Source organism: Fusarium verticillioides, chromosome 1 (assembly GCF_000149555.1).
Source record: "Fusarium verticillioides 7600 chromosome 1, whole genome shotgun sequence".
Lineage (NCBI taxonomy): Eukaryota > Fungi > Ascomycota > Sordariomycetes > Hypocreales > Nectriaceae > Fusarium > Fusarium verticillioides.
The window spans coordinates 1,340,311-1,353,989 of NC_031675.1; the positions used below are offsets into that span (position 1 = coordinate 1,340,311).

At 47.9% G+C, this 13,679-nt stretch overlaps 3 protein-coding genes across 4 annotated transcripts; all 3 read left to right on the top strand.

The window, feature by feature from the left end:
- The first annotated feature begins 3,911 nt into the window (after positions 1–3,911).
- Positions 3,912–6,762, top strand: FVEG_09526 (hypothetical protein). The gene is made up of 4 exons (XM_018898536.1): positions 3,912–4,471; positions 4,550–4,845; positions 4,901–5,191; positions 5,264–6,762. The coding sequence occupies exons 3-4, from the start codon at positions 4,920–4,922 to the stop codon at positions 6,297–6,299; spliced, it is 1,308 nt and encodes a 435-aa protein (XP_018756443.1). The 5' UTR covers positions 3,912–4,471; positions 4,550–4,845; positions 4,901–4,919; the 3' UTR covers positions 6,300–6,762.
- A 67-nt stretch (positions 6,763–6,829) lies between these two features.
- FVEG_09525 (hypothetical protein) lies at positions 6,830–8,791 on the top strand. Of its 2 annotated transcripts, none has more exons than XM_018898534.1 (2): positions 6,830–7,489; positions 7,559–8,791. In XM_018898534.1, exons 1-2 carry the CDS (start codon positions 7,315–7,317, stop codon positions 8,422–8,424), a joined length of 1,041 nt encoding a protein of 346 aa, XP_018756441.1. In that variant the 5' UTR covers positions 6,830–7,314; the 3' UTR covers positions 8,425–8,791. The 2 variants fall into 2 exon arrangements, with proteins under 2 accessions (XP_018756441.1, XP_018756442.1); XM_018898535.1 differs by having other exon boundaries at positions 6,893–7,489; positions 7,583–8,744.
- Positions 8,792–9,426: 635 nt separating this feature from the next.
- On the top strand, positions 9,427–11,682 carry FVEG_09524 (hypothetical protein). Its single transcript, XM_018898533.1, has 2 exons — positions 9,427–10,476; positions 10,530–11,682. Exons 1-2 carry the CDS (start codon positions 9,735–9,737, stop codon positions 11,396–11,398), a joined length of 1,611 nt encoding a protein of 536 aa, XP_018756440.1. The 5' UTR covers positions 9,427–9,734; the 3' UTR covers positions 11,399–11,682.
- Positions 11,683–13,679: the final 1,997 nt, after the last annotated feature.

Genomic DNA, 13,679 nt, shown 5'->3' on the forward strand with positions numbered 1-13,679 from the left:
TAATGAGGTCAATTGTCAGAAACTGTATGTACCTATGGTGAAAGCCTGAAAGGTCAGAAAGTCAAGCCAAGGTGTGTCTGCTGGCCTAGGGATAGTGGCTCGCGAGACTCGTCGCCCTTGGGTGGCGCTGCATTGCATTGGATCGATCCCTCGGTCTTGTTTGTACCGACTTACATCTTACATCATTGTACTTTTTCAACCAACCAGCCAACCTCAGCTGTGCATCCTACACACCAACTGGCTTTCAGGTACAGCATGCCCTGCGACTTTGCATCAAGATCCCAGGTCACTTCCACCCCCTTTTGGGCTTGTATACGGAAGCACGTTCCAGGCAGACAACAGGTATAGGCTCATTCTCAACAATATGGTCTGGTTGAGGCACTGTATGTGCATCTTAAATGACATAACATGTCCCGGGACCCGAGATCCCTGAGCATATGTACCGCCCAGCTGGGCCTCCTTTTTCTTTAGTTCAACACCTGCCAGCTCCTTCAATTAATCATGTACCGAGAATCCCGCCATATAACCATACAGTATGGCATGTCGTGGTCTTGCGTGTCCAGGACAAGGTTGTTCAAATCTATGGCATCTGGCGGTATCACAAATCCGAGATATGCTGCATGTATTTTCAATGCACCTCTCGGATTCGTCCCTTTGGACTACATCTAGTGGCTGAGTTTCAAGGACTTCGGATTCACGACTCCGTAGCCATTTTTGGCTCCTTTTGTTAACTCTACCTATACAAGATTCCAGTGAGTATGCTTTTTACAAGCCCCCAAATTCCCCCAAGCTTTTTGGCTTTAAATGGTTCACCAGAGCCTTTGAGACACGGAACGGTGGCTTTTGACCCTTGCTGGGACACTCGCACCAATGAATCTCTAACTCACCGAGCTTGGTCTCTGGTTCGCTTGTGTCTTGTTGTGCTGGTACTTGTCTCTCCTGAAGTTGTTGAGGGCTGGAAGGGATAAAGCTTTTGGATTAGTCGTCATAGGTCTCATCAGTGTTACAAAGCTTTGAAGATGACATGCGCGTCAGTTGACAGCCCAGTCCATTGTGGTAGAATATGCTCTGAATTTTGAGCATGCATCACAATTCTCAAGTAAATATTAATGTTTATTTTTAAATGTTTACCATAACTGTAAATAACACCCGTTAAAGTATTTATCTTGCAGCCAGAACCTTGCTTGAGTTATACGACAAGTTTATTTCATATAAACTGTCGTTTCTCATGATAGACTTCTCTTTCAGACAATTAGGGCTCCAAGTCCTCCGTAGCTTGGGTCTTTTTCATGTTTGGATGCCTTCCCTCCTTGCAAGCCACACAAACACATTAACTCTGTCTAGCAGTCAGCTGCTTCTAGTCTGAGTATCAAGATCATCACTGTCAGAGCGGAAACGAATCTTGAAGGCCTGTTACAATGACATTGTGATTTTCAAGCTTAATTTTCATGTCTCTCATCTCAAAAAATGTGCACTTAATCCGGCGGTACTTTAAAACCCCGAACCTCTGTTCGCAGCTATGCATGGCACCCCTACCAAGCATACGCCGTCTTAGACCACATTAAGTCAAGCTCCAATAGTCCTTTCTCACTCAAAGAAACAGACGCCGCGCTACTGCAGTCCAAGACCTTCTTCTCCAGCGCTGGAAGCTCCCACAAGGTATAAGATCCTTGCTTCCTTTCACCTCAACCCAAAAGGAGTCATCCCTAGTGCAGCTTTCTCCGATCTCGCCGCGGGGGAACCTTCACAAGCCAAGCAAAGCGAAGCAAGCGAGGAGCAAAAACTAAACTCGCTTCTGCACATGCATCGCATTGCATGAGGGGGACAGTCAACTTACCCCCACCGTTATCTTTGGTCTTCTTGTGGTTTCTGCAGTTGGTAGAGATACAGAATTACCCTCACAATATGCGTAAGAATTGGTCGATGCTGTTAAAGAGGCGCCTCATTCTCTCATGCAACATGTGAGATTCGATTAGCGGCTGACCTGTCACCGTCACCGTCACTCTCACCCTGACCTTGCTTTACAGCTCAGCGCTTGACTCCTTGCTCGTGTCTTTTCGCCTCATCGCCCGGTGAGATAGAGGTGAGACCAATAATGCGACAGTCATCTCGCATGAATGCCGTCCAATCTAACATTCCGTCCCCTTTCAACTCCTATTCCACCACGAATCATGTTTACCCGTGGGCGCTTAGGCGTCGTGAATTCGTCCGTGGGGTCCCAGTCACTTTTTGTCTCCCCAGCGCACTGGCCTTGAATATCGTTCGAGCAAAGCTTTGGATATCATAAACTATGAATCAGAAGCCTTCACGTTGTGCCGCTGTCCCTGTCTTTTCATGGCTTGATACGAGTCTCAGTATGACTCTTATCAATCATGCGAATATTACACGACCGTGACTCTGCTGACTGCCTTTCTTATTTTGTCCGTGTTTCATTCATGTCTATCGAACCATGCATCATGACACCTCAGACTCCTTGTCCTCGACTTTATTGATTGCCATTATTAGGGAGCACAGGCCAGTACTGTAACGCGGGGATGGTCCCGATAGGCCATTTTTCTTACTGCTCAGCTTTTCTAGCCTTTTGTCTCATCGAACATATGTATGTACAGTATACCGAGTGTGGCTGGCTTGTTTCTCAGTGGTCTATCCTCCGTAATACTGCATGGACACCGTTGTACAATGCCTCGTGACAACATGTATGCTCTTTATGCTCAATCCCTACGATCCTATTATTCTCCGACTCCTGAAACTATGTCTTGGTTCAGCGACTACGAGTATGGTGCAAGACTGTAATGTATTTTTATTTGTTACTGTCGATCAAGCGCGGTTAATGCATGCTGCAGCTACCTTAGGGACCAGTATTGATTCTATCCTACTCCGTAGTACGTGAGCCTGTGTAAGTGCCAAGGTGAATTGGACTGCCGCCGGATGTTCTGTCCTGGTCCCGAAGTCCGCTCCCAAGACTCCGAATTATGGCTCGTAAAATGCTCTCATCCTGGGCCCCTGGAAGAGTATGCTTGGGGCGCACAGCATGTAACGTTTAAGGCACGCTCAGCCAGGCTGTGAGCTGTACGCACGTTTGGCATTGTTAGCAGCCCAAGCAACATGATAACTCACTTTGATTGACGGAGCGCCAAACACTGCCTCCTTACAGTACATGCAGGCAACCGTCTATCATGTTCACTTGTGTGTCTGAACCCATTTAGTACTTCACATGCCATGACTGTAACTGCAGCCTTGATGGTTGACAGCCCGGTTCGCCGGCGCGTCGGCATCAAATGCTTTCTTTACGTGGAGTGATCTCTCCGCATATTCAAAGTATGGGGGATGAGATCAAGTTGCCAGAAGAGGTAGCCTTAGAACCTATTCCCCGCGAAAGCGGCCATTCATCTCTTTACGGTGATATTCGGGGGCATATCCGAACCAACAGGATGGCTTTTATTTAACATAACTCCTGGTGGGGGGACGCGGGTGATGATATGACATGTTTGTCTCGCATGGTACCCTGAAATAAGTTATTGTAGGTGCGTAGTCATGTAAGAGCTTCATGTATAGTTGTTTTGCACTTGTAAGTTAATCGAATGTCAAAGCTCATGATTGTGTAGTCATGCTAAACCCTTGTAATGTTGAGTTGGATGACAGCCATGCTGCCATGCTACCTTGCTACCTTGCTGCTGTCTGCCTCACGCGGACGAAATGGCTGCCCAATACCTGTAGCCAAGACTTTGAGTGTCAGTCAGTAACCGAGCTGCGAAAGAACAGGGTTGAACCACAAGAATTGCCTGGTGATTGTATTGTCTTACACGATGGTGGTTAAGCAAGTCAAAGCATATAGGGTAAGTTGGAAGAAGTGGCTTACAGATCCGTAGCCACATATGCAGGATCCCGCCACAATTGATCCACAGGGTTGACAGAACTTATCAACTTCAATGCCAACGAGTTGACGGGGATACAGGACTTTCTGAAGGCACAGTCCAAGTGGACAATACAGAAAAACACGATAAATCCCTTATCGATGTTTCGTGTACTTACGAAGAGAATTTAGGCGTGGAAAGCTCGATCAAAGCTGCTCGCGATCGCAAAAGGGCTCTGTTTGTAGCAGGCCTTTTGAAGATCCTGCCAAAGCAGTGAAAAAGTTAATTCATTTGGAAAGTGAAAGCGAAAAGCTCATCCATTCACAGCCTGGAATTAATAACCATCAGCTGGTCATCTACCTGGAAGTAAAAATTGTCAAAGAAACCGCTGGCTATTGGGCGTTACTGCAGACATTTACTTGACAGTTTCTTGCCAGCCGCTGCCACTGTCAGAATCAAGTGCAGAATCATTCACTTCGAATGGTAGCGAAATACGCCCAAAACTTGTTCATTGGGCCTCCAATCTGATTGCAAGATCCTCTCTATTTTACTTCCAAACAGTTATCCATCTCTGATCCTTCATGCCCAAAGACTTGTTTCGAAGAATATAGTAAAGGGTAAGTGCCCACTGCAAATGGTTGTTGATAACCTGAGTTACCTTGGTTGGGGATAGACTAATGAAAGTGTTTAAACAGGAGAAAGAACAAGAGATAGGTACCTTAAGAGAGTCGGAGGTGAAGAGTGGTGCGCTCTTGCCTAAATTCGTCCCAAGTTGCGCCTTCTTTCGTCACGAGACCTCCTCGCATCATAACAACATTCGTCGTCTCTTCATCGTCTCCCCCGAACTCAACTCCCTAAACTCTCAACTCTCTCTTCTCAACACGTCACTAATCTTGGAAACTTCGCCATCATCTACCGTAACACTGCTGCAACCCCGAAACATCGCGCTTACTTCCATCCGAGTTCTTCACAGGCACGAAGACCACGTTTAGTATGTTCTGAACTTACTGTATCTGTTTGCATCAGTAGCTAACCACAGTTCATAGGCGATACCAAGGGCTGCAGATGGATGCCACTCAAGACAACTCGGCCGCTGGGCCTTCTGGTGAGGTCTGCCAAACTCCTGAGCCTGCTGAGGCGTCTGCGCCCCCAAAGACCGAGCATCGCGGTCCATCTGAGATTCTCTCAAACCCCCTGATTGATGACTTGAAAGAAGGACATACCCGTCGCGGTGTCTTGATCCCCCTCAAAACAACTCAGGAGGTTCGGCAGGATCACACCATCACTCATGCGTACATCACGCGGGCACCTACCAAACAAGCCAACGATGTCATCACGTACGCCATCCTCCAGACCCCGAGTACACCAAATGAATCATGGGTTTGATACTAACTACTGAAACTATATAGGGCTTTGCGTAACATGCGACCAGATGATAACAGCGCTAACCCCCTGCCTCATCTGCGCAGATGCTCCAAGCCCGGTGATCTTCCCGCCCACCTGAAGACTCAGTTTATGAATGACAGTTCAGTTGGACGCCAAATCCATACATCCAAATCGACATGGATTTACATCATAATTGGAGAAGTCAAAGATTTCACCCGAGAGCAACTAGTGGAGGTTCTTTCCATTGTTGAGGGTGCGGAGAGTGATCTCTTCATCGAGAAGATACCCATTCCACTACTTGCACCAACATCTCAGATACAAGCGGCCATGTGGTCTTCTCAATTTTGGCCAACAGTATATCGGAAGAACAACCCTTTGGGCCCACACCCTAGTATAGTAGCCCGCGGAACTGAAGATATCAAGGACGACGCCTCCGTATGGATGGCACTAGCCCATCGTGTTGCTTTACAAGCTAAAGAAACCGGGATCGGCGAAGCTGTCGGAGCTGTGATTGTTCAGAGGGAGGGAGGAAAAGTCGAACTTGTCGGGGTTGCTGGAGATGCTCGCTGGCATCAGGAGTGCGGCCTGCTGGAGGGTACCAGCAACCCCATGACGCACTGTGTTGTTCGTGCTATAAGCATGGTCGCCCAGAAACTCGTTCGACACGAGAGACGAGCCGCCGGCCTGCCTTTCACGGCGCCCAATCTCGAATATGACGCATTTCAAGACGGTCCATTGCTCGAGATAGAGAAGCAATGCTTCGAACAAGAGCATCCGAACAAAGATGGTTATCTCTGCCACGGGCTCGAGCTTTATGTTACCCACGAGCCTTGTGTGTCCTGCTCTATGGGCATCCTTCACTCTCGAATGGGAAAGGTTGTTTTCGCTACACACATGCCTCGCAGCGGAGGATTGAGCTCAGACGATCGTCCGGATGGAGGTGGACGAGGACTGGGGCTCTTTTGGAGACGAGAGCTCAACTGGAGCTTGATGGCCTGGGAATGGGAACGTGATGGCGTACCCAACTTGCCTCCTCTTGACCCCATCACTCATGTTTAGGATTACCACCTCCGAGGTCGATATGAGACTCATCGGCTCCGTTGCTATACACGCGAAACTGAAGTGACAGAAAAGATCCCGAAGAGCAATGATAGAGTATTACATGCCACACGATACCGCCTGCGGACAGCAATGGTCCAGGCCGATATTATGATGACGATTATCTACCACTGCCTGGCAGGGTGCGTTTTATGGACTTACTTACAGCTGTTGCATTGGCTGGACAACACACAAAGGGTTTAGATAGCTCTTTACATACCAGGTGAGGAGTCGATTAACAAATATTGGCGTTGGTCTTGTAACGATAGCTTGGGCATGGAGGAGAAAGCATTGGAATAAGTCGGACGTGGAACTCATTATAGCATGCTAGCTTTATTTACGTAACATGAGATGTATCAATTAACTTTTCTTGTCTGGAATATTGACTGCCTCCTGTTCAGCTTTGCATTGTTTCATTGATGTACTCCGTACTGTATGTCTGCTACTAAAAGAGTGCCTGATGTGAATGGACCCTTGCTCCACGCGCTTCAGGACCTGCCCCTCTTTGTATCTGTGCTGCACCCTGCACCTTTGACTTTTCAAACAACCCAACCCAACCCATACCTTAGCCTCTACAAAGAAGCTCGCCAGCTCCGTGGGTCCTTCGAGATTATCGATAAGCAGGGGGCAGTCCTGTCTGTTTGTTGCTACTTTGACCATCAACATGCATCTTCTATGACTCGTTGGCCGCCGATTTCCCTCTTGTGCCGTCGTCTGTCGCGACAGTCCTGGCGTTGGAGTTAAGGCTGCATTGACGGCCACCCGTAGCTTCACGAGCTCTGTCAAAGAATCAGCAAACCACTACGACAGGTATATAAGCGCCTCGCGACGACCTGCATCTGTACCTACCGCGAGCAGAGGACCTGTTGAACTATCGATTTTCAACTTTCTCCTTACTACCCCCACGGCCAGGGCCTTCGATCGAGACAGTTGCAGCATCGATTACGCAGATCCTCTAGACGAACACGACGCCGAAATGGTTAAGAAGCGCAACGCCCCCAGTGGTGGGTTCGGGGCAGGTTCATCGTCCAAGATGAGGAAAACGGCAAACGTTCCAAAGTTCTACGCTGTCCGACATGGAAGGGAGCCTGGCGTCTATTCGACTTATGATGAATGTCAAGCACAAACAACAGGTTTCCCAGGTGCGAAATGTGAGTAGCGATCCTATGGACAGGTGAAAACCTAGGCCATTACAAACATATTAGTTGACCAATATCTAGTCAAGTCATTCCTAACAAGAGAAGATGCACAGGCCTTCGTCGCGGGTCATGAGAACCCATCGGAGGATAAGCCGAAGAAGTTCTATGCTGTGGCTGTAGGCCATGTTCCAGGTATCTATCACACCTGGGATGAGGCCCAGCCACAAGTCACAGAGGTCTCTGGACCGAAGCACAAGAGGTTCAATACGCAAGAAGACGCGGAGGATTTTATTAGACAACACGCCAGCCCTGAGACCTGCCGACGTCTGGGTTTATCTTTTGAGGAAACGCAAGAGTACACTGGGGCCGCTTTTGAAGCTGTAGAAACATCTACTAGAAAGGTCAAGGCTGAGCCTGCACCAAGACCAAAAGCTGCACCAAGAGCTGCACCTCGCGCCGAGCCTAATCATGAAATAAATGGAAATGTACTCAGGATTTGGACCGACGGCAGCAGTCTTGCCAACGGCCAGGCTGGCTCTCGTGCTGGCCTTGGAGTTTACTTTGGCCCTAATGACGAGCGTAATCTTGCAGAGCGTCTTCCTGGCGAACCTCAGACTAACCAGCGTGCTGAACTGATGGCGATACTTCGTGCACTAGAGATTGCGCCTTCGACACAGGACGTTGAGATTGTGTCTGACAGCCAGTATTCCATCAAGTGTGTGACACAATGGGGCCCCGGTTGGGAGAAGAATGGATGGAGGACTGCAGCAGGGCATGAAGTCAAGAACAAGGACCTTGTATGCGGCGTGTTAGCGAGGATAAGAGAACGGGATGCAGCCAGGTCAAAAACATCTTTCCAGTGGGTGAAAGGACACGCCAGTGATATCGGCAATCACCGAGCAGATGGCCTGGCGAATGAAGGGGCCAGAATGCCTACAATTTCTTGATCGAGATCTTTCCATGAAAGATAGTCTGCTACGAGAATATTGCTCTTCTATCTTGGAGAGGACTTTGGTCGATGGTTCTAAAGCTATTTGCCGGGTCTATTTTACCCGAGGTTGTAAAAAGGCCTGAGCTTGAAGGCAGAGGTCTACTAACTCTTGCGGCCTGCGGCGGACATTTGGAGTCTGATCGGTTCCCTTTATTGCCATGGTATCCTTTTGGTCTGTTGTCTTTTGTAATGATACCTGCCTGATAGAGCTCATCGGGCCACGAATGAATCAAACTTGTTCAATTCTTACCTCTGCTTACGATAGAGGGTCCCTGAACTCTTGTTTTGATGATGAGATTCATGTGAAACGATTTCGAGGCTCCCTATTTGTCTAAAGCAGCTGCCATAGTCTCATGGTAAGTATTCATTTCGTATATCTCTCGGCTGACGGTCTCTTGTCAAGTCTGTTGTGCGATGTCCTTCATATAATGATGAAACTGTTAATTTAGCTATCTCAGCATCCAATGGGTAACCTTTGGACACCATGTTCGAGGACCAGGCTGAAAAACACAAGTCTCCATATGGTCAAATCAATGGCGAGGCGAGCTTTAGAGCTCTCTACATAACTCACTTCTGGTAACTTGAGTCCTGGTGGGCAGAGCTTGGAGCGGATGTGCCGGCCATGGCCTATTCCTGAATGTCTGTCTATAAGCCATGTGCCTCTGAACTCTCTATTTGATGTTTCCTAACCATGGTTCTAGCCGCGTCATACGCTTGCGTTCACGGCAAACTCGTCCCCTCACATATGTCTAGGAACGGCGAAGTTCAAACCTATTCGACTCTTTTCTTCGGCTCTATTTATATATTTTCTTTAATCCACCAATAGCTGACCTGGTGTTACTTGGTGCTGTCTGGTGATATCCAGTTGATATTCAACGGGGAGTTAAGCAATTGTCCAAATTTGATCACGATAGGACGATCAGATCCCGTTCGACAGGGGTTGAATGCCGCTTTCTCAGCAACAGGGACAGGGCTGCCGTTGTAAAAGTCCCTGGTGTTTACTCTTTACGGAATAGCCAGGATATATGCTTTCATACTAGAGAGACTCGTTGCCCTGTTCTCCTCTACAGAGTTTATACAATACGACTCACTGAGTTTACATGACACGACAGCAATCAAATGGGACGGGGCTGCCCGGATGTCGGTTCTGCAGTCTTGAGATGCCCTGGTCTACATACATTGTCTACGGCTCAAAAGAGGATATAATGCCGCCGTTACCGGCTGCTCTCGTCCCGGCGGACACAGCCTGCGAGACAACGACTCAAGATGCGTCTTTTCAGCAGAGTCGTAACCGCTGTCGTCTTGCTTCAGCAAGTCTACGGACTCAGCCAGCGACAAGTAACGCACCTCGAAACTTCACCGAAATCTCGTCTAGCCAAACGGGATGACGACACGACGGGCGTTATTGGGGGTACATTCGACCAGCTGATCGATCACGATGAACCTTCTCGAGGCACATTCAAGCAACGGTACTGGTACAGCCTTAATTACGCGAATGGCACCAACCCTCCTGTCGTGTTCATATCTCCCATCGACGCTGAGGCTGAACAAGTGAAGTTCTGGTTGCACGATGACTATGTCATTGGCGGCATGATTGCACGACGCATTGGAGCTGTGATGCTGCTGCTTGAGGATCGATATTTCGGTCAATCGTCGCCATATCAGCAACTCACAACTGAGAATATGAAGTACTACACCGAGGATCAGATGATGCGCGATAAGGTATACTTTGCTGAAAATGTCAAACTACCATTTGCGAAAAATGATAGTGCCAGGCCGGCCAAGGTGCCCTGGGTTCACACAGGATGCTCAGGACAGGGAAATCGAGTCTTGTTCACGCAGAAACTGTCTCCAGGTACATTCTGGGCGAGCTGGGCGTCAAGCGCACCACCGCAAGCGATCTCTGACTACTGGAGGTACTTTGACGCTGCCAAAGCATATCTGCCCAAGAACTGTACAGCAGATGTCGAGAAGGTCATTGAACATCTGGACAATGTCATGTTTAACGGTAGATAGCGCCAGGATATTGAAAAAGGGCCATGTTGCTAACGCACTCGATAGGCTCGGCAGAGGAAATCCAGCAAATTAAGGAAGACTTCGGGGCTCCTGATCTCAAACACAACGATGATTTTATGAACCTCCTCAACTATGGACCACAGTCTTATCAGGGCGCTTCTTTACGCATATACGATACGTGGAAGTTCTGCGATTACGTCGAGAATGCCGTTGGTGTTACAGACAAGTCTAAGCTCCCAGGCTCAGGAGGCGTTGGTCTGGAAAAGGCACTGGAAGGATATGCCCGCTGGACTAAAGAGGTCTACATCCCTGGGAAATGTGAGGATCGAGGTCCCTGGAAGGGGGTCAACAACACGGGCTGCTTCAACTTTGGTGACGCTGACAGTTTGGTCTACGCCAATAAGACACTGGCCAATCCGGGCATTGCAGATACGCTGCAATTTCAATGGCTCATCTGTAACGAGCCTGAAGAGTTCTGGCAGACGGGTTCACCAGAGGGCACACCGACACTGGTCTCACGCTTGGTGGACAGGGAGTACTTCAGGAAGACATGTGCGCGTTATTTCCCTCCTGGTCCTAATGGAGAGACCTACGGCCTGGCCGAAGGAAAGACCACAGAATCATGGAACGCTCACTACGGAGGCTGGAGCGACCCTTCTGCGTACGTGAAGAGGACTGTCTTGGTTGATGGTCTGTATGATCCTTGGCGGGCGGCGGGATTTTCTTCTTCACAAAGACCTGGAGGTGTGCTGGGCAACAGCACCTACATCAAACACTTTTTGAATCCCTTGGGCAATCACTGTACAGATATGTATCGTAATGCCGGTACTATTTGGCCAGAGGTCAAGGCCATCCAGGAGGCTGGCATTAATCAGATTGTGAAGTGGGTTGCGGAGTTTCCCAAGAATAAGTGAACATTAGGGGAATGAAGGACGTGGATGAATGAAATGGCTTGGGGAGTTTGGTGGTGAAGCAAAGGGCGATGAGTAGGATGAATCGCTGATCGACGCTACTAGTGAGTCCGAGGGTTTTTGATAGATGATCGTGTAAGTCGAGATGTTTTATCTAAGACATGCCAATTAAGGGAGATAAAAACATATATTCCCGCGTATAGAATCTGATCTCGAGCTTGATAATTCATCATTGTCTTAAGACTTGCTTTTTATTTCTTCTTGTTCTGTATCTCCTAGACCACCACTTATACCACGTTGGTTACTGTATCCCTTGCGTATAACCTCATTGGCTTCTCGATGATGCAAAGCTGCCTCGACTAGTCCTTTCAACTGGGAGCATCAGAAACATGCATAGATAATCATTAAGAGCTGTCTCGAAAGACGTACTAGAGCCAATCAAGCTGAGTCCAAACAACCTTAGGATGTCTACCAGTTAATTCCTATCCTGCCATCCCGCAACGTGCGGGCGTTGACTTGACGGAATTAGGCGTCCTAGCCTTGAACCGTTATATGCAGAATGTCTGATAAACGCTAGTAGCACGACAAGTGTCTCTCATGTACTGACCCCTCGTATTACCAAGAGGAACCGTTATCTGGTGGCGCACAACATACAATTCACTCTTGACCAATGCTATGCTATGGAGGCCACCAAGGTATGTATCTATGCTCAAACCGAAGCCACAAACCCTTCTGGCTCTTGATAATGTCTAGCTACTCCGGAAGACACGCGGCAAATGCTTTATGAAACAGGGGTCTCTGGTATGAATTGTTGTTACACAGCATGCAACTGTTGACGCTCAGATAACGCACCTCGATCACATACCCCGAGCCATTCCAGAGGTAATTTCCCCTCGAAGTGGTTACTAAAGAAAACCACTATACTTCCAGTTTAATCACTATCATCCGGGATGTTTCCGTAACCTTTTGTTACAGATGCAAGATTGCGGCTGCATCTATACCAATTGGGTCAACTTTCAACCACGCCTCGCCAACCTTGTGAGGCACACTGAGAGATAATGCGGTACAACCACCAACCATATCGAAGCCAAATATGGGCTTCTGGTTACATTCTACAACAACGCTCGGCCGCGAGGATGCGACATCGGAAAGTTTTGATGTGGCTTTGCGGTTCCTTGAGTTATGATGTGAGCGACTTTGCCATCCTTGATATGTGCTGATAGACGATCCACCTCCGGCTACACTCCGAGTAGTTGGAGTGAGAGAGAAAACACCTCAACTATTCCCTCCTAATCTCTTTATTTACTCAATTGAATCAACTCTGCAGCAAACGAGGCGTTTCTGAATAGTAATCCTGACATCACACTAATTATAGGTTGCAGCCGGTAGGTTTAGTTCTATGATAGCAAGCAACTATGGTGCCATATCCCCAGTTCTAGTTTGCCACTGCTGCTGTAAATACTACCTTAGTTTTCTACCAGTTATGCCTCACCTGTCTCGGTATATGCAGACCGAGACTCGAGGATTATATTTGCCTAACTCACCGGGCCGATCTATAGTACTCGGGCCGCCTCTAGTTGAATTTAGCAAGCTGGAGAATTAGACTACCTGACTACCCAGTAAGGAAACCTATGTGTTTGATCTTATTCGATCGCCTGCGTTAGTTGATCTGCCGTATATCGTAAGGCGAGAACTGGAAGAGAGAGAAAAAATCTCTCATTGTCATTCCGACTAGAATAAACTATGTGATGAACGAGCCTCCAATCCATACTGAAAACAGCATCATCAGAGTTTAATCCCCCACCTCTACCTCTACCTCCATGCACCCTGCAGAGCTACGTTTTTCCCTGAACCCCAAGTTCAAGCTACTGGTACGATTCTCCAGGAATAGATGCAGTAGTAGTCACAACTCTGCAAAGGGATATTTCTCATTCCACCATGATTCTGCTATGCTTTTATCTGGTAGGGTTGTTTATGTGCCCGTTGGCATATCCAAGACAAAATGGATGTTGCCGTTGACGTGATACTGGTTCTGTTAACCCTAAGCACACCTCACTTACACTTGGCGTAACTCAAACTGTGCCAGCTTTTATACGATGGCTAAATAAATGGAGAACTGACAAGCACAATAACACCCGGCTTGACAGCTTTCTTTTCTTTTTGACACTGAAACACTTTTGATAGATTCTGGGAAATTAATAGGCCATTGCAAGTTATGTTTATGATCAAACCTGTTTGCCGCTCATCAATCGTCGTCATACGGATAACGCGGGCCAGGCCAAGC

Coding starts and splice junctions, on each gene's coding strand:
- FVEG_09526 (XM_018898536.1), top strand. CDS start 4,920: ATGGATGCCACTCAAGACAACTCGGCCGCTGGGCCTTCTGGTGAGGTC. Junction 5,192..5,263: donor CAAGCCAACGATGTCATCAC/GTACGCCATCCT, acceptor GAAACTATATAG/GGCTTTGCGTAACATGCGAC.
- FVEG_09525 (XM_018898534.1), top strand. CDS start 7,315: ATGGTTAAGAAGCGCAACGCCCCCAGTGGTGGGTTCGGGGCAGGTTCA. Junction 7,490..7,558: donor AGGTTTCCCAGGTGCGAAAT/GTGAGTAGCGAT, acceptor ACCAATATCTAG/TCAAGTCATTCCTAACAAGA.
- FVEG_09524 (XM_018898533.1), top strand. CDS start 9,735: ATGCGTCTTTTCAGCAGAGTCGTAACCGCTGTCGTCTTGCTTCAGCAA. Junction 10,477..10,529: donor GGACAATGTCATGTTTAACG/GTAGATAGCGCC, acceptor CGCACTCGATAG/GCTCGGCAGAGGAAATCCAG.